At 39.1% G+C, this 17,407-nt stretch overlaps 1 protein-coding gene across 1 annotated transcript; it reads right to left on the reverse strand.

Annotated features, from left to right (window-relative positions):
• Window positions 1-67: 67 nt before the first annotated feature.
• Window positions 68-17,186, reverse strand: LOC103450030 (DNA gyrase subunit B, chloroplastic/mitochondrial-like). Its single transcript, XM_070811963.1, has 21 exons — window positions 16,997-17,186; window positions 16,611-16,755; window positions 16,291-16,371; window positions 16,101-16,214; window positions 15,449-15,505; window positions 15,109-15,210; window positions 14,698-14,848; window positions 14,508-14,584; window positions 13,543-13,653; window positions 12,964-13,034; window positions 12,680-12,821; window positions 12,050-12,148; window positions 11,805-11,933; window positions 11,532-11,646; window positions 3,814-3,881; window positions 2,828-2,941; window positions 2,616-2,732; window positions 2,486-2,539; window positions 2,296-2,401; window positions 902-1,032; window positions 68-436 (listed from the first exon to the last, which is right to left on the reverse strand). The coding sequence occupies exons 1-21, from the start codon at window positions 17,167-17,169 to the stop codon at window positions 368-370; spliced, it is 2,226 nt and encodes a 741-aa protein (XP_070668064.1). The 5' UTR covers window positions 17,170-17,186; the 3' UTR covers window positions 68-367.
• Window positions 17,187-17,407: the final 221 nt, after the last annotated feature.

A 17,407-nucleotide genomic window follows, 5' to 3' on the forward strand; every position in this document is an offset into this window, starting at 1 on the left:
TTAGCCTTCAGAAAACTACTGTCTGCAGTTGCTCAAACTAACACCTTTTTTTTTTTTCTGCAATAAATACAAAAACAGAATTTCATACAACAAATAATAAGATTACAGAGTCGTCCCAGTAGAAACGTAAATCTCCATATACAAGGAAACATAATTTCCTATGATAAAATACGAAAACCTCTCAAAAATCTACCTAAACTCAAGAGGAGCAATTCCATTTCCATACATGGTGCCACACGCAGCGTGTTTCACAGCTACGAATCAAAATGCACAACATAAAAAGCCCGTTCGATCGCTGTGGAGTTTCTGCTTGTCTGCAAAATTGGTCTACAGGTTCACAACTCGTCTTCCTGGATCAATGGCTCCTTTAAATATCCAACTGATCGAAGTTGATCATGTTCGCGGAATTCTTTATGAGCTCCTTCCGGTAATCCACCTAACACAAAGATAAGTACAATATCTATGTAAACTGGCATTTCACTCAATGATATATATTAGTTATGGCATCTGGGAAGCTGAATGACTTCGACCTTAAAACAAATAGCCTATAAGCAGTATGTTTCTATATTTCAAATCCCGTTATGACGACGAGTGAATAAAGATGATACAAATGTAATTTAGTTCCATCATGCATATTTCCCTACTATTTGGTAAATAACTTGGCCGGACTAAATTCCATCAGTGTTTTGGATATTTTAAGACACACCGTAATGCGCGCACATGCTAGAGACAGCGAGTGCTTTCATGATAAAACCTTGTAGACAACAGAGTGCCTTGAAGTCGCTTTTGATTTTGAAAACTAAAAGGTAGTCCTCAGAAGGAAGCCCTTGCAAATATAAGCGCCAAATAGCTTCAGTAAACCATAACTCAGCAAAATAACCTTTATACACGCTCTACTTACCCGAGCACCCATAAGGGACGAAAACACCATGTTCGCCTCAGCAGCATCCCCAACCCCTAATCGTTTAAGAAGCCTTTGCTCGGGATTCATTGTTGTTTCCCATAACTGGGCGGGCATCATTTCCCCCAGGCCTGCATTGCAACCATAACAACATGATAATTAAACAGCTAGTTCCAACTGAAAGTTCGGTTATACATACTTGAACTCATTAGTAACATAAAAACATAGGGATGTCCTTTATCTATAGAAACAAATAATTTAATTGATGTTTCCATTAGTATGCCCTTGGGATTGATCTTGGTTTAATGTTTCCATTACTTGATAGAACAGATGATTGTCAAAGGATTGTATGATATAATAATCCTAACGCAGAGAGTGTTGCCGAGGTAGACCCTGTTCAATCATGGGATCTATTTTAGGATTATATAATATAATGAACCAAGCTTGAGTAAAACCTAGCTCACTTGTTCAAACTTATGAAGAACACTCGTAAAGCCAGGTAATATAAGACCGTATAACAAGTTTCTATGCAGTTAAAAAGCCATCTGTTGACATTAAAGAAGATACCATTTAGGTACTGATGGATCATTTCCTAGCTTAAGTATTTTGGAGCCCAATGTTGTTTAATATGGCATCGTAGCTTTTAGTTGCCGTCGGTTCAAGGATAAGAAACCTCTAATCCCTTCTCCCGCACTTATCCATTAATCTGCAAGGTGCAGGATGGATGTACTAAATGTTTTACAATATATCTGACTCTGTCAGCTTCCTCATGTGCAGGAGGCAGTTGCATGGGAGGGAGTATGTTGGGTTGACATGCGTTGTTGACAACAGCTTAAGTTTTTAGGATGTAGAGTGACTGACGGGTCGATGTTGATACAAAACATTGACTGACAGGTTAATGTTGATACAAAAGAGTGACTGGCGGGTTGATGTTGATGGTTTAAAATTTAGGTCCAAACCGGAAATCTAGCAGAAACAATTTTCACTTAGCATTTGAACAAAACATGTGATAGAAAGATAATACTATGAATTCTAATATTTAAACATGTCACCTAGTGAAGACAAATTGCCTCTCATCTAGTAAACCGCAGAAAGTTAAAAACAAAGTTGACCTATTAATGTCATTGACACCAATTATAGTCATCCAGTAATCTGCTTGTACATATCATCTCCTCTATATAATTGCACACAAACATAACATTTTAATAGAGTTTAAGGCATGAGGAGGGCCAGCTGACCGTTGTGGGCACTAATGGCTCTGCCACGCCCATAAGGACCTACCGACTTGAAAATACATATGCCCTTGCAAAATTAGGAGTGCATTTATCTGCCACTGACTTCATGCATTGAACCATATAAACTTCAGTTTCATAATGTTCATACTTCGTACTAACCTTTGAACCTCTGAATGTTGTAAGACGCATTCAAAGGGAAGGAGTTCTGAAGCATTTTAAGTTCAGCTTCATCATAGCAATATTTGGCTTGCTTTCCCCTCTCAACCTGGTCATTTCAGCAAAGAACAATGAACTTAACTATATACTATTCTAAAAAATCCCTCTGATTAATTCAGACAAAAATGCAAACCTTGTAAAGCGGTGGAACGCCAACATATATGTAGCCCTCATCAAATAAGGCTCTCTGCAAGCAAGAATTACTGCATCATGTTGTATCCATTGTAAATAACTAAATAAGTGAGGTTTATTCCGTTCCCTACCTGATATCTGAAGAAAAATGTCAGTAGCAGAGTACGGATGTGAGCACCATCTATATCAGCATCTGTTAAAATGATAATCTTATGGTAACGTAGAGCCTCCTTCTTGAAGTCCTCTCCCTGAAACAAAGAAGATTATATAGATGATTTCTTTAAAATAAATAAATTAATAATTAATAATAATAAATGAAAACTTAAAACAAAATCTATTCAACCTTCACCCCAAGTCCAAGACCAAGAATTAGATTTTGAATCTCTTCATTTTTATACATTGCTGCCTCATCCTTCCTTTCAATGTTCAGAATTTTACCCCTCAGTGGAAGAATGGCCTGCAGAAAATATTTCACAACATTCTTGTCAAATGCATTGCGAAGGCATAGCAAGAACAACATTCTTGTTAAGCCACAAATGTCAAAATGCCATCAGATGGAGGGCAAGACAAATAATGTATGAAGTCATAATTTTATCTGAGAAGTATGACACAATCCTCAATGTTATTACCACAGCAAAACACTATGGATACAAAATGAAAGTTAGCATGATTGATCCCGTATACAGTAAGAGTAGCAGAATGTTGGGCGATCGTCGTACGCCACTAAAGCTCAAGGGAAAATTTTATGGGACAGCAACAAGGCCAGCAATGCTTTATGGCACGTAATGTTGGACGGTCAAAAAACAACACGTGCAAAAAATGAGTGTAGCAGAGATGATAATGCTTTGTTGGATGTGTGGGCAAACGAGAAAGGATATGATTAAGAGTGAGAATATCCGAGTTAAAGTAGGAGTGGCGGCAATTGAAGATAAGATGAGAGAAAATTAGTTAAGGGGGTTTGGACACGTGAACCAACAACCTACAAATGCTCCGATTAGAAGATACGACTATGAGACGGAGGCACATGGAAGAAGGGGTAGAGGAAGACCTAGGAAGACTTTGAAAGAGACTTCACGAAAAGATATGGAGTACTTGGAGCAAAAGCGAGCGTAGTGACATTCTAGGATTCATATAGCTGACCCTACTTGGGATAAGGCTTGGTTGGTTGGTTGTTGTTGTATGCTTAAAACAAATCTACTGATTCACATCACTAATAAAAAGTTCTATTAAAACAGTGGTGGTATGCCATTTGATTCTGTTACATTAAAAGCATTTGTTTTTTCACTTCACAATTGAAAGCCAAAACTACAAATTAACAGTATAATTTACCTGAAAGCACCTATCACGACCCTGTTTTGCACTTCCACCAGCTGAATCACCTTCAACTATAAAGATTTCTGTAAACATAAAACAGCAAGTAACACAAATTTAATACTCAACAATATAATGCGATAGTATCTTAGAATATTAAGGGCAACAAGATGAGAGAAATCCATATCAAGAAAATCCTTTACAATTCAATTATACAACCACAACTCTTAATTACACTTATATCATACCAAAACCAGATCAAGCCATAAAAATGTCTCGTTACTTTAAGTTGTAAACACACGAGCAGATGATGCATTCAATCTCATCAATAATGCTGGAACCATTTATCATTATTGTGTAAGCATAAAAATTCTATGCAAATAAGGTGGAATGTGACTGTTCTAGGAAACTAACAGGAGAACCAAAATAGACACCAGTGGACCATGAAATCTATCATTTGACAGCCTTCCAGGTAACAACACGCTTGTGATAACTGAATTCATTACTGAAGAACACCGGTGGTTGGACTCATTACAACAACAACAACAACAAAGTCTTTTCCCACTAAGTGGGGTCGGCTATATGAATCCTAGAACGCCATTGCGCTCGGTTTTGTGTCATGTCCTCCGTTAGATCCAAGTACTCTAAGTCTTTTCTTAGGGTCTCTTCCAAAGTTTTCCTAGGTCTTCCTCTACCCCTTCGGCCATGAACCTCTGTCCCGTAGTCACATCTTCGAACCGGAGCGTCAGTAGGCCTTCTTTGCACATGTCCAAACCACCGTAACCGATTTTCTCTCATCTTTCCTTCAATTTCGGCTACTCCTACTTTATCTCGGATATCCTCATTCCTAATCTTATCCTTTCTTTGTGATCTTCGCTAGATTGCTCCAGTCATTAGTGTGGATAAGTATGTAAATGGATAGAGACAGGAAAGCAAACACAAGATGTACGTGGTTCACCCAGATTGGCTACGTCCACGGAGTAGAGGAGTTCTCATTAATTGTGAAGGGTTTACACAAGTACATAGGTTCAAGCTCTCCTTTAGTGAGTACAAGTGAATGATTTAGTACAAATGACATTAGGAAATATTGTGGGAGAATGATCTCGTAATTACGAAACTTCTTAAGTACCGAAGTGTGGTATCATCTTCACTTGCCTTATCTATCTCATAGGTAGATGAAGTACTCTTCCTCCATCCAAGGGTGGTATATTTAATTGGTGGAGATGCACAAGGTAATGTATCAATTTCACTTGAAGCTTACTTGTAGTTTCAGGCTTGGTCAAGCGCGATACAAACCATATAGTAGGAGTCCCCCAAGGCGCCGAGCTAGGGGATCTGCTGAAAGAGGTGACAGACAAGGTAAGCAATCAGAGCTCCAAGCAATCAGTCCCAGATCAGAAGTTTGATTTCGAGTTCCGGCTAATTGTTCTCATTCTCCCTATCTTGTAGGCAGCATGAAGGATAAAGAGAAGAAAAAGGATAAGAGATGATATGAGATACTTTTGCTTTTGAAGAAGTAACTTTCCACATGCTTATTCTTGAACTAGGCTAGAGGGTTTTCTGGTTTCCTCCAGAGTATAAGGCCGACTGAAGAATTTGAGGGTCAAAACAAGTCCATCAAATCTAGAGTACGTTCAACCCTGCTGATATGGGATACTTTTGCTGTTGACAAAGTAGTGGATGTATCGGCACATGTTCTGTTACGCTTGTCTCCACATGCTTCCTTGTATCCTTCTTACTTGCCCTATCTGTTTCTCAGGCAGATGTGATATCTTCTCTGGAAGCATAAGATGTTGAAGATGAGTACTCGAGAGCAATGCCAGGTAAGTAATCAGGTAAGGGGTTTTAGGCAGTCAATTCCTAACTGGAAGCTTGATTCCAAGTGCTGACTAATTGCTCTCTTTCTCCTTGTCTTGCAGGTAAGAACAAGGCCAAAGGAAAAGACAGGAAAAAAGCATGATATGGGATACTCTTGCTTTTAACCCTGATGATATGAGATAGTCTTGCTCTGGTGTAGCTTGTTTGCAGAGGTATTATCGGGGGGAAAGAAAGCTGAGTATTTCGAGAGGCTTCGTTGGGAGTGCCCTCTCAGATATGAGGAAAGGTTGAGCATTTTTGCAGGTCTGCCTGTCCGTTGAAGATGGAGGTCGACATATATAGGGGTCTCCCAAACAACAAGTAGTAATACTATTCCTTTACCCTGCTTGGTCATAGCACGGTAGTGGGAGCTGCCAGCTTCACGTGTTTTAACTCTGTCCGAGCACTTTGAAAAAGTGGTCTATGGTATCTGGAAAGCTGATGTTGCGTGTGAAGATTATAGACAAGCTTTATCCAAGGAGATCTGGCTCTCGAAGTTGAGAAAGCGGTGCCTCTTCGGTTTTCGAACAAGCAATCCTGTTGGGGATCTGGCTCTCGAGATTCGGAGAACGGTGCCTCTTCGATTTTTGAGAAAGCAATCCTGCTAGGAGTCTGGCTCTCAAGATTCAGAGAGCGGTGTCTCTTCGATTTTTGAGAAAGTAATCATGTTGGGAGTCTAGCTCTCGAGATTCGAAGGGCGGTGCCTCTTCGATTTTAGAGCAAGCAATCTTGTTGGAAGTGTTTTCTCGAATGTGAGTAAAGGTTGGGCATGTTTGCTAGTCTACCTTGCCACGGAGCACAAAGGTTGACACACAAGGACTTTCCAATATCCAGCAGTGGTGTTGTTCCTTTACCCTTGTGGGTAATAATATGGTAGCTAGACCTTCAAAATTTATGTGTCTAAACTTTGTTAGTGTTGTTTCATTGCTATTCTTTTACCCTTCTTGGTCATAGCGATGTAGTGGGAGCTGCAAGCTTCACATGTCTAAACTTTGTCAGAGATCTTTGGCAAAGTTATTTGTGGTACCCATGAGCTGATGTTGCGTGTGGAAAGTGGATGATTGAACAGTAAGATTCACGTGCTTTCTACTTCACCAGAAATCTTCGACAGAATGCCCATAATTTCCGCAAAGCTGAGTGTGCATGTGATAGGTGCTGACCAGGCTGAAAAAGCAAGTGCCTCTTCGATTTCTAAGATCGACCCTCGTGGTCTCTGAGCAGCCCAGCTTTTAAGAAAACAAGCGCCTCTTCGATTTCTGAGATCGGCCCTCGTGATCTTTGAGCAGCCCAGCTTTTGAGAAAGCAAACGCCTCTTAGATTTCTGAGCAGGCACCTCTTCGATTTCTAAAGCTCCATCGAGTGCAAATTTTTATAGAGGCTGGCATTAAGTTCCAAAGCACACTTGAATCTCCACCAGTAGAAGCTCCCTTCTTGCACTTCTAAGATCTTGATTTGTCCGACCTCTTCTCTCTTCAACACCTTTGAAAATGTCTGGCCTCTCCGACCGTCGTTTTGACTTGAACCTTGTTGAAGAGGCAGCCACGCCTTCTCCAGACAACATATGGCGCCCATCCTTCTTATCCCCTACTGGTCCTCTTACCGTTAGGGATTCCGTGATGAAGAATGATATGACCACTACAATGGTGGCCAGGAACCTTCTCACTCCCAAAGATAACAGACTACTTTCCAAACGGTCTGATGAGTTGGCTATTAAGGATTCTCTGGCTCTCAGTGTTCAGTGTGCAGGTTTTGTGTCTAATATGGCCCAACGCCTATTTGCTTGAACCCGCCAAATTGAATCATTGGCGGCTGAAGTGATGAGTCTCAAACAGAAGATTAGAGGGCTCAAGCATGAGAATAAACAATTGCACCGGCTCGCACATGACTATGCTACAAACATGAAGAGGAAGCTTGACCAGATGAAGGAATCTGATGGTCAAATTTTACTTGATCATTAAAGGTTTGTGGGTTTGTTCCAAAGGCATTTATTGCCTTCGTCTTCTGGGGCTGTACCGCGCAATGAAGCTCCAAATGATCAACCTCCGATGCCTCCTCCTTCTACGGTTCTTTCCAGTACTGAGGCTCCGAATGATCCCCCTCCGGTGCCTTCTCTTTCTGAGGCTCTACCAACTGCTGAGACTTCTCCTAAGCAACCTTTGTGAAGGCTCCCTCTTGTTTGTTTATTTTGACTCATGTATATGTACATATTTGTAACTTATCGGAGATATCAATAAATAAGCTTTGCTTCATTTCAACGTATTGTGTTAAATACACCAAAGCCTTCTTCATTAAGTTCTTTGAATTTTTCTTTTGTTGAAGCTTGTATGTTGAAGCTTTGTGAGTGGAGCATGTAGGTTGAGATAGTGTTCCCTTAATTTCCCGAGTGAGGAACACTTCTCAGTTAGAGACTTGAAAAATCCAAGTCATTGAGTGGGGTCGGCTATATGAATCTTAGAACGCCATTGTGCTCGGTCCTGCGTCATGTTCTCCATTAGATCCAAGTACTCTTAAGTCTTTTCTTAGAGTCTCTTCCAAAGTTCTCCTAGGTCTTCATCTACCCTTTCGACCCTGAACCTCTGTCCCGTAGTCGCATCTTCTAACCGGAGCGTCAGTAGACCTTCTTTGCACATGTCCAAACCACCGTAACCGATTTTCTCTCAGCTTTCCTACAATTTCAGCTACTCCTACTTTACCTCGGATATCCTCATTCCTAATCTTATCATTTCTCGTGTGCCCACACATCCAACGAAGCATCCTCATCTCCGTTACACCCATTTTGTGTACGTGTTGATGCTTCACCGCCCAACATTTTGTGCCATACAGCATCGCTGGCCTTATTGCCGTCCTATAAAATTTTCCCTTGAGCTTCAGTGGCATACGGCAGTCACACAACACGCCGGATGCACTCTTCCACTTCATCCATCCAGCTTGTATTCTATGGTTGAGATCTCCATCTAATTCTCCGTTCTTTTGCAAGATAGATCCTAAGTAGTGAAAACGGTCGCTCTTTAGTATTTCTTGATCTCCGATCCTCACCCCTAACTCATTTTGGCCTCCATTTGCACTGAACTTGCACTCCATATATTCTGTCTTTGATCGGCTTAGGCGAAGACCTTTAGATTCCAACACTTCTCTCCAAAGGTTAAGCTTCGCATTTACCCCTTCCTGAGTTTCATCTATCAACACTATATCGTCTGCGAAAAGCATACACCAAGGAATATCATCTTGAATATGTCCTGTTTACTCATCCATTACCAACGCAAAAAGGTAAGGACTTAAGGATGAGCCTTGATGTAATCCTACAATTATGGGGAAGCTTTCGGTTTGTCCTTCATGAGTTCTTACGGCAGTCTTTGCTCCTTCATACATATCCTTTATAGCTTGGATATATGCTACTCGTACTCCTTTCTTCTCTAAAATCCTCCAAAGAATGTCTCTTAGGACCCTATCATACGCTTTTTCCAAATCTATAAAGACCATGTGTAAATCTTTTTTCCCATCTCTATATCTTTCCATCAATCTTCGTAAGAGATAGATTGCCTCCATGGTTGAGCGCCTTGGCATGAACCCGAATTGGTTGTCCGAAACCCGTGTCTCTTGCCTCAATCTATGCTCAATGACTCTCTCCCAAAGCTTCATTGTATGACTCATTAGCTTAATACCCCTATAGTTCATGCAATTTGTACGTCGCCCTTATTCTTGTAGATAGGCACCAAAGTGCTCTTTCGCCACTCATTTGGCATCTTCTTCGTTTTCAAAATCCTATTGAAAAGGTCAGTGAACCATGCTATACCTGTCTCTCCCAAGACTTTCCATACTTCGATCAGTATATCGTTTGGGCCCACTGCTTTTCTATGCTTCATCTTCTTCAAAGCTACAACCACTTCTTCCTTCCTGATTCGACGATAAAAGGCGTAATTTTTGCACTCTTCTGAGTTACTCAACTCCCCTAAAGAAGTACTCCTTTCATGTCCTTCATTGAAAAGATTATGAAAATAACCTCTCCATCTGTCTTTGACTGCGTTCTCTGTAGCAAGAACCTTTCCATCCTCATCCTTGATGCATCTCACTTGGTTTAGGTCCCTTGTCTTCTTTTCCCTTGCTCTAGTTAGTTTATAGATATCCAACTCTCATTCTTTGGTATCTAGTCGCTTATACATATCGTCATAAGCCGCTAACTTAGTTTCTCTCACAGCTTTCTTCGCCTCTTGCTTCGCTCTTCTATACCTTTCACCATTTTCATCGGTCCTATCCTTGTATAAGGCTTTACAACATTCCTTCTTAGTCTTCACCTTTGTTTGTACCTCCTCATTCCACCACCAAGATTCCTTTTGGTGTGGAGCAAAGCCCTTGGACTCTCCTAATACCTCTTTTGCTACTTTTCGGATACAACTAGCCATGGAATCCCACCTTTGGCTAGCTTCCCCCTCTCTATCCCACACACATTGGGTGATTACTTTCTCTTTGAAAATGGCTTGTTTTTCTCCTTTTAGATTCCACCATCTAGTCCTTTGGCACTTCCAAGTCTTGTTCTTTTTTCTCACTCTTTTGATATGTACATCCATCACCAACAAGCGGTGTTGATTAGCTAAGCTCTCTCCCGGTATAACTTTGCAATCATTATGTCAGCTAAATATATCAAATAGTAAAGCCTAACCATGAGAGAAGAAAAACCAAAAAGATTTAAGGTCAGGATTTTCACATATCCTGTTCCCCAACTAAATTTATCATATGATGAATAAAAATTACTCATAAATAACAATTTAAGAGAGTGAACTCTTTAGTATCAACCAATGTTTTAAAAGGCTTGCCTCAGGGCGCGCCTAGGCGCCCTGTGAGACTAGGCTTGAGGGTTGCCGTCTCTGTTTTTAAGGAGTGGGCGGAAGGCGTCGCCAAAGCCGCCTAGGTGGCGGAAGGCGCCACCGGAGCCGCCTAGGTGCGCCTCAGGGGATTTTTTTTTTTTTTTTTTTTGTTTTTTTACTCCCAAACCCAAATTTTGGGTAGGGTTTTAACTGCCTCATACCTCTTCTTTGCACTATTGTCTCTCTGCCTTTTTTCCTGATTTTTTTTTTTTTTTATATAATGGATGTGTGTGCTGTCTGCGTGCATTGTTATATGTGTACTCATTGTTCTTTTCATCCTTTATTATATATATATATATATATATATATAATATGTGTGTATATATATTTATAATATATGTGTACACTCAGTGTATATATTAAAAAATTTAGGTCCCGTGAGGCTTTGCCTCACGCCTAGGCTGGGCTATCCCTTGGACGCCTCGCCCACACCTCACGCTTTTAATACATTGGTATCAACTAATGCAAACATCGAGATATGTTTCATCTCAAGTAGCTGATGTATTTAAAGGAAAAGAATGATGATCAAGTGTTGAGTAGGGTTAATTGTAAAATAAAATAAAGTGTAGAGTAGGGTTAATTATAAAAAAATAAAAAGTGTTGAGTAGTGTTAATATATTCTCTAAGAAGCAAATGTAACAATATTAATAAAAGATACATAAATATATATATATATATATATATATATATAATAAAATGAAGTTTCCAGAAACGAACAGTGCAAAATAGAAAGTCCTAATAGCCTGTTTGAATTATCATGTTTATGAAGGTTGCATTGGAAAATCCAATAGTAAATAAAGACAGGCTTTGGAATTTATAAATTCAACTACAAGGAATAGGTAGCTGAAGTAATCTGTAATCCTTGCAACTGTTAAGTTTAAGAAGACTAGAACTATAAAATTTGGATTCAGAAGTAGAGTTAGAACATGATTACTATATAAACCTAATAACCAGAAAATCAAACGATATTCCTTTGAGAATCTGATATCAGCTTCAAACAAGATGGTGCAAACATACCTGATTCTTCAGGATTTGTTGATGAGCAATCAGATAGTTTTCCTGGGAGAGAAGATGATCTCAAAACACTCTTTTGTCTAACTAGTTCTCTTGCCCTCTTTGCAGCCAGAGCTGCCTAGACAAGGAAACATTATACATGAGGAAAAGATCTCCAGTATAATCTATGTAAACTTCACTGCCTAGACAAGGAAATATTATACATGAGGAAAAGATCTCCAGTATAATCTATGTAAATTTCATGCATCAAAGCACTATTTTAATTTACAAGGATACCTTGAGAGCATTTAAAGACTTTGAAAGGATTGAATCCAGTACATCTGGATGCAACTCCAAGTATTCCGTAAGATACTCTTGAAGTGATTGATCAACCACTCTCCGCACTTCTGGATTTCCCAACCTAGTCTTTTAAAACAGAACAAACAACAAAATAAGGGTACAATGGCAAAGCCTAAGATGCCCCTAGAAACAGTCCAGCCAAATCATTATTACACATCAGGATTAATACAAATAGGTAGTACCTTTGTTTGGCCTTCAAATTCCGGATTGGGAACTTTGACCGAGATGACGTATGTCAATCCTTCTCTCACATGCTCACCACTCAAAGTAATATCCTTTTCCTGGACAAAATAATAATGCGCCTCAAAATAATGAAACTGTTTTTTTTTAATTATGTACTTTGTATAAAGCGGGAGCCTTGTGCACTGGATACGACCTTTATGTACTTTGTATTTATAATTAGATTAACCATTAAGATGAGTTAATTGTAGATAATTAAATCTTCTAAGCTTAATATATAACAACAACGAACCAGCTTAGGCAGACAACATTTCACCTATAACAGAACTGAAATGCATTACTAAATTACTCACACTTGTCACCATCTTTTCTGATAAACATCAAAATTACATCTTACTTCTTAAAGTGCGTGTCTGCGAGAGACAGCCCATTGTGCAAAGTGATATAAGTGTATTTGTACCTGACAGACAAATAGAAAATCCAAAAGTTTAATGATGAAGAGTCGCTTTAAATTTAATGAATACAATTTCAGACCACCTTTCAAGAAATAAAATTATATAAATAAAGAGAAAATTAAAAGAAGAAGCCAAAAGAGTTATTTCTGAAAGAATGAAAACAGAGAAGGGATGCACCTTGATAACTTTTGACTTCTTTCCAAGACTATTTAGTGTTCTTGTTAATGAAGCCTTTGTTCCATCAATATGAGTTCCTCCATCAACAGTCCGTATGCTATTAGCATACCCAAGCATTGTTTCTGAATATGCATCAGAACACCTAGTACCATAACATCATAGTAATACAAGAACTGGCTGTCAACAATTTGCAAAATTTTACCCCATGTAAAATTCACAAAATTTATAACAAGAAATCTTCTTCTTAATGAAGGGTATGTAAAATATATAACGAAGTTAATTACCACTGGAGAGCTACATCAATAGTGATTCCATCTACTTCTTTTCTAAAGCCAACCACATCATGAAGCGGTTTCTGAATAAAAGAGGTCAATGAACCATCTTTAGAAAATTATGCAAATCAGAAGCCACCAATTAAAAATATCAAATTGTTCATACAGATACACATTATGAAGTAGTTATCCTTGTATGTTGCCAAGTGACATGTACTTAACCACACGTCAAGGAGTTTCTAGAAAATTTGACATTATGTTATTTGTGTAGAATACTCATATAGGTGCTAAGATTCACCGACCGCTGTGTAGATCACAATATAATGATGTCCAGTAATTGATACTATTCTTTTCTTACAAATGAAATTCTTAGAGTACAACAAAATCGAGGTACATGTGTAGTATACAAGAAGCCCTATCCCAAAGTTCAAAAGGAAGAAGTGGGAGAGTTAGTATTTCTTTACACATCTGCTTCACTCGCTTCGCTTGAGAACCGTGAACCAACATCACTAAATTTGCCTAGATCAAATTTAGAACAAGCAATTATAATGGTGGAACAAAACAATTGCAAAGATAGGAGGTTGAGCATACCTTATCAGTATTTAGCCATTTCACATATTCATTCAAACCCCCTACATAGAAGTATTCATTGTGGTGGTTCTTCTCTGGATTGATATCCTCTTGTCTAAGAGCGATCATGAGCTGGAAACAACAGAAGACTATAAGATGTCGAGTACAGAAAAAACACTAAGCCTATCTTATGATGCCTGTTTCCTATAAAAATGAACAACAACAACAACAACAACAACAAAGCCTTTTCCCACTAAGTGGGGTCGGCTATATGAATCCTAGAACGTCATTGCGCTCGGTTTTGTGTCATGTCCTCCGTTAGATCCAAGTACTCTAAGTCTTTTCTTAGGGTCTCTTCCAAAGTTTTCCTAGGTCTTCCTCTACCCCTTCGGCCCTGAACCTGTCCCGTAGTCACATCTTCGAACCGGAGCGTCAGTAGGCCCTTCTTTGCACATGTCCAAACCACCGTAACCAATTTTCTCTCATCTTTCCTTCAATTTCGGCTACTCCTACTTTACCTCGGATATCCTCATTCCTAATCTTATCCTTTCTCGTGTGCCCACACATCCAACGAAGCGTCCTCATCTCTGCTACACCCATTTTGTGTATGTGTTGATGCTTCACCACCCAACATTCTGTGCCATACAGCATCGCCGGCCTTATTGCCGTCCTATAAAATTTTCCCTTGAGCTTCAGTGGCATACGACGGTCACACAACACGCCGGATGCACTCTTCCACTTCATCCATCCAGCTTGTATTCTATGGTTGAGGTCTCCATCTAATTCTCCGTTCTTTTGCAAGATAGATCCTAGGTAGCGAAAACGGTCGCTCTTTGGTATTTCCCATAAAAATGAAAAAAAGGTCGTACCCATAAAAATGAAAATCCAAAAAAATTATCAAAGACAAATACAACTGCAGATCAGAAGATTTATTGGTTAAAAGATAGTAGGGAATGATAATTGAGAATTAAAAGCAGTGACTTCACATTTGGGTTTAGAAAAGCTAGCTCCCTAATTCGTCCAGCTATCGTGTTGTAGTCAAACTGAATAGTAGTTGTGAAGACTGCAGGAACAGATGCGAATCAGATAAAGCAAACATAAATCACCAAATAATTGGGAATAAATTTTAACCAATGACCATCAAATTCACTGGGACTCGAAGGATATAAGAAAAACCTTCTTTGTCAGGCCAAAATCTGATGCGTGTTCCATGCCGATCTTGGAATTCAACTGGAAGTACATGACAGGATAGAGTTGTCACAGGCTTTCCACGACAATACTTCTGCTGATATTCCATTCCATCACGCCAAACAGTAACTTCTAAAGCCTGCAAGGCCAGGCATCACAATTTAGATGCAAGATACTGATAACCAGAGTAGTGAACACCATAAACAGATAGTGGTGAATTTGTGTTGGCTATTTTAGGCAATTTAGTTGAAGGAATTTTAGCATTATGGAAGGAAATGTGGACGTGGCCATCCTGAGGGATCTAAACAATTTAAAGTATAAATGAATCCTCTAACATCAAAATTTGCACAAAGACAGGAAAAATTACCTAACAAATTTAGCTGAACAGATGATGCATACCTCAGACAAGGCATTGACGACTGATAAACCCACACCATGCAATCCACCAGACACACTATAGCCACTACTTGAACCACCAAACTTCCCACCAGCATGTAAAACCTGAAAAACAATTCATATATCACGCCATTGAAAAATGTGCTCAACCTTTGACTTATCTAAGACAGCTTATAACCAAAGTTATAAACCGTACATGTTTTAGTGTACATTAAAAAGAAAAAGAGGCAATTATTTATTTGATATTGGTGTAAGAAATAACCGACCCTGTACAATTTGAAGCTGATCCTTTCTACCCCTACACCAAAATTAGAAATGAAAATGATAATTTATGTAATAATACCGTCAACACAGTCTCCAAGGCTGATTTCTTGGTTGCTGGGTGCATATCAGTTGGAATCTGCAATGGACAAGAGCATAAAAAGTGCAGTTAAAGACAGTAGCAGCATATATTTAAAGCTGGATCATAACTGAAATTTATTGAGAAAAATATTAAAAGAAATCCTAATATAATGTGTGGTCAGATGCAAAACTCTAGAAACACTGCATGGGTACTCAATCACAAAATTGTAGTCCCTACATCTACAGTACAGCTCTCGTAAATGTAGTTTTGCAATGAGTACTAAAAATCTACTGAGCATAGAGGCAATCAGCCTTTTTTAAACCCAGAAATCCCCTCAAAAGTACTTTGCACACTTGGCTCCAGAATAGTGTCTTCCCACGAAACCCTACAATCTTTGCGAGGCAGGAAACTTCAGAAAATAGCTAAATAGGTACCTTGGGAAAAATCAAAGGACCCCACTAAACCCTCGTTGGTCAGCGAAAATATATAGAAGGACCAAATGTTTATTGCACTGCAGAATTTAGGCTGCATATTTAACAAATCTGATGAACAATTTACAGACTCTGGAAATATTGACTATACATATGAGATATAAGTTATAACACAGGAATTTTTAAGCTTTTGACTAAAAGGTGAATGGAATGGAGCATACCCCACGACCATTGTCAGTGATGCTCACAGAACCATCTGCGAGCAAAATGACCTCAATCTTTGAAGCAAATCCGGCTTGAGCCTCGTCAACTGCATTATCTAATATTTCATATACCTAAAATAACATGATCAGAAACTAGTAAAAGCACGTCATTCAAACTGGAAAGATAAAAAGTGAGTACAAATAGTACCAAATGGTGAAGACCACGAAGTCCCGTGCTCCCAATATACATTCCTGGCCTTTTCCTAACAGGGTCTAAGCCTTCCAATACCTGAACATGAAAGACATTATTTCACCAAACCAAAGCCAAGCCGAAATAACGGTTTACAAACCCCACTCCAAAACTCAGACAAAAACAGCTTAATAACATTTACTTATCCATTTCAAAATACAGAAAAAAATGCACAAAGCACAAAAAGAACAGAAAATTGCAAAAATTGCACAAAGTTAATAGCTGAAAGAGAATAGAAATTCTGTATCCGCAATTGTGTAAAAAAGTGAGTAGTTTACCTGAATCTGATCCGACCCATAAGCACTGGAGCCAGTGGTCCCTTGAAAAGCCTCGGTTGCAGTGGTAGACGACATGAAAACTCTTGCAGAAACCACATTTCGATCCACACAGCAGCTACCAATGCCCTTCAATGGAAATTCCGCCCTGCCACCACCAAAAACTAAAACCCTTAAACACTTTTCGCTTTCCCAGAAAAACAAAAATAATAACCACAAAAATCTTATAGCAAAACTAAGAAATGAAGAAATAAATTTATTCGGAATTAAGAGAAAAATAAAATCTTTTGGGATAAGACTACTGATGGAGTAGCCTTTCCAGCGTTTTCTAGGGACCCAAACAGGAATTAAGCAGAAGGAGAGGGGCAAAATAGGAAAGAGGAGAGCACCTGGTCTGTGGGTTGAAGAGGAGAGAGGGACGAGCAAGCGAGGGAGACGAAGAGGGAGAAGAAGAGGGAGGCGGGAAGTTAGGGCGGAGAGAGGAGTGGGAGAAGAAGCGTAAGGCCATGAAGCGAAGATAAGAGGGAGGAGGAGGAGGAGGTCGAAGAAGAAGAAGCGCCATCAATATTTTGAAATTCAACCAAATCTTTTTTTTACGGGGTTTATCTTTTTATAGGGTTTTTCTTTTCCTTTTTCTCCTTAAAAAAAATAAATTAAAACGATAAACCTTTTTTTTCAACAAAAATGTTATACTTACCATCAGTTGTACCCAAGGAAGAAAAAAACGATAATATCGGCGAAATATCGCTGATATTATCGATTTTTTGGAGGTCCGATATTTTTTTAACTATCCAAATGGT

Source organism: Malus domestica, chromosome 14 (genome assembly GCF_042453785.1).
Source record: "Malus domestica chromosome 14, GDT2T_hap1".
NCBI classification, from domain to species: Eukaryota; Viridiplantae; Streptophyta; class Magnoliopsida; order Rosales; family Rosaceae; genus Malus; species Malus domestica.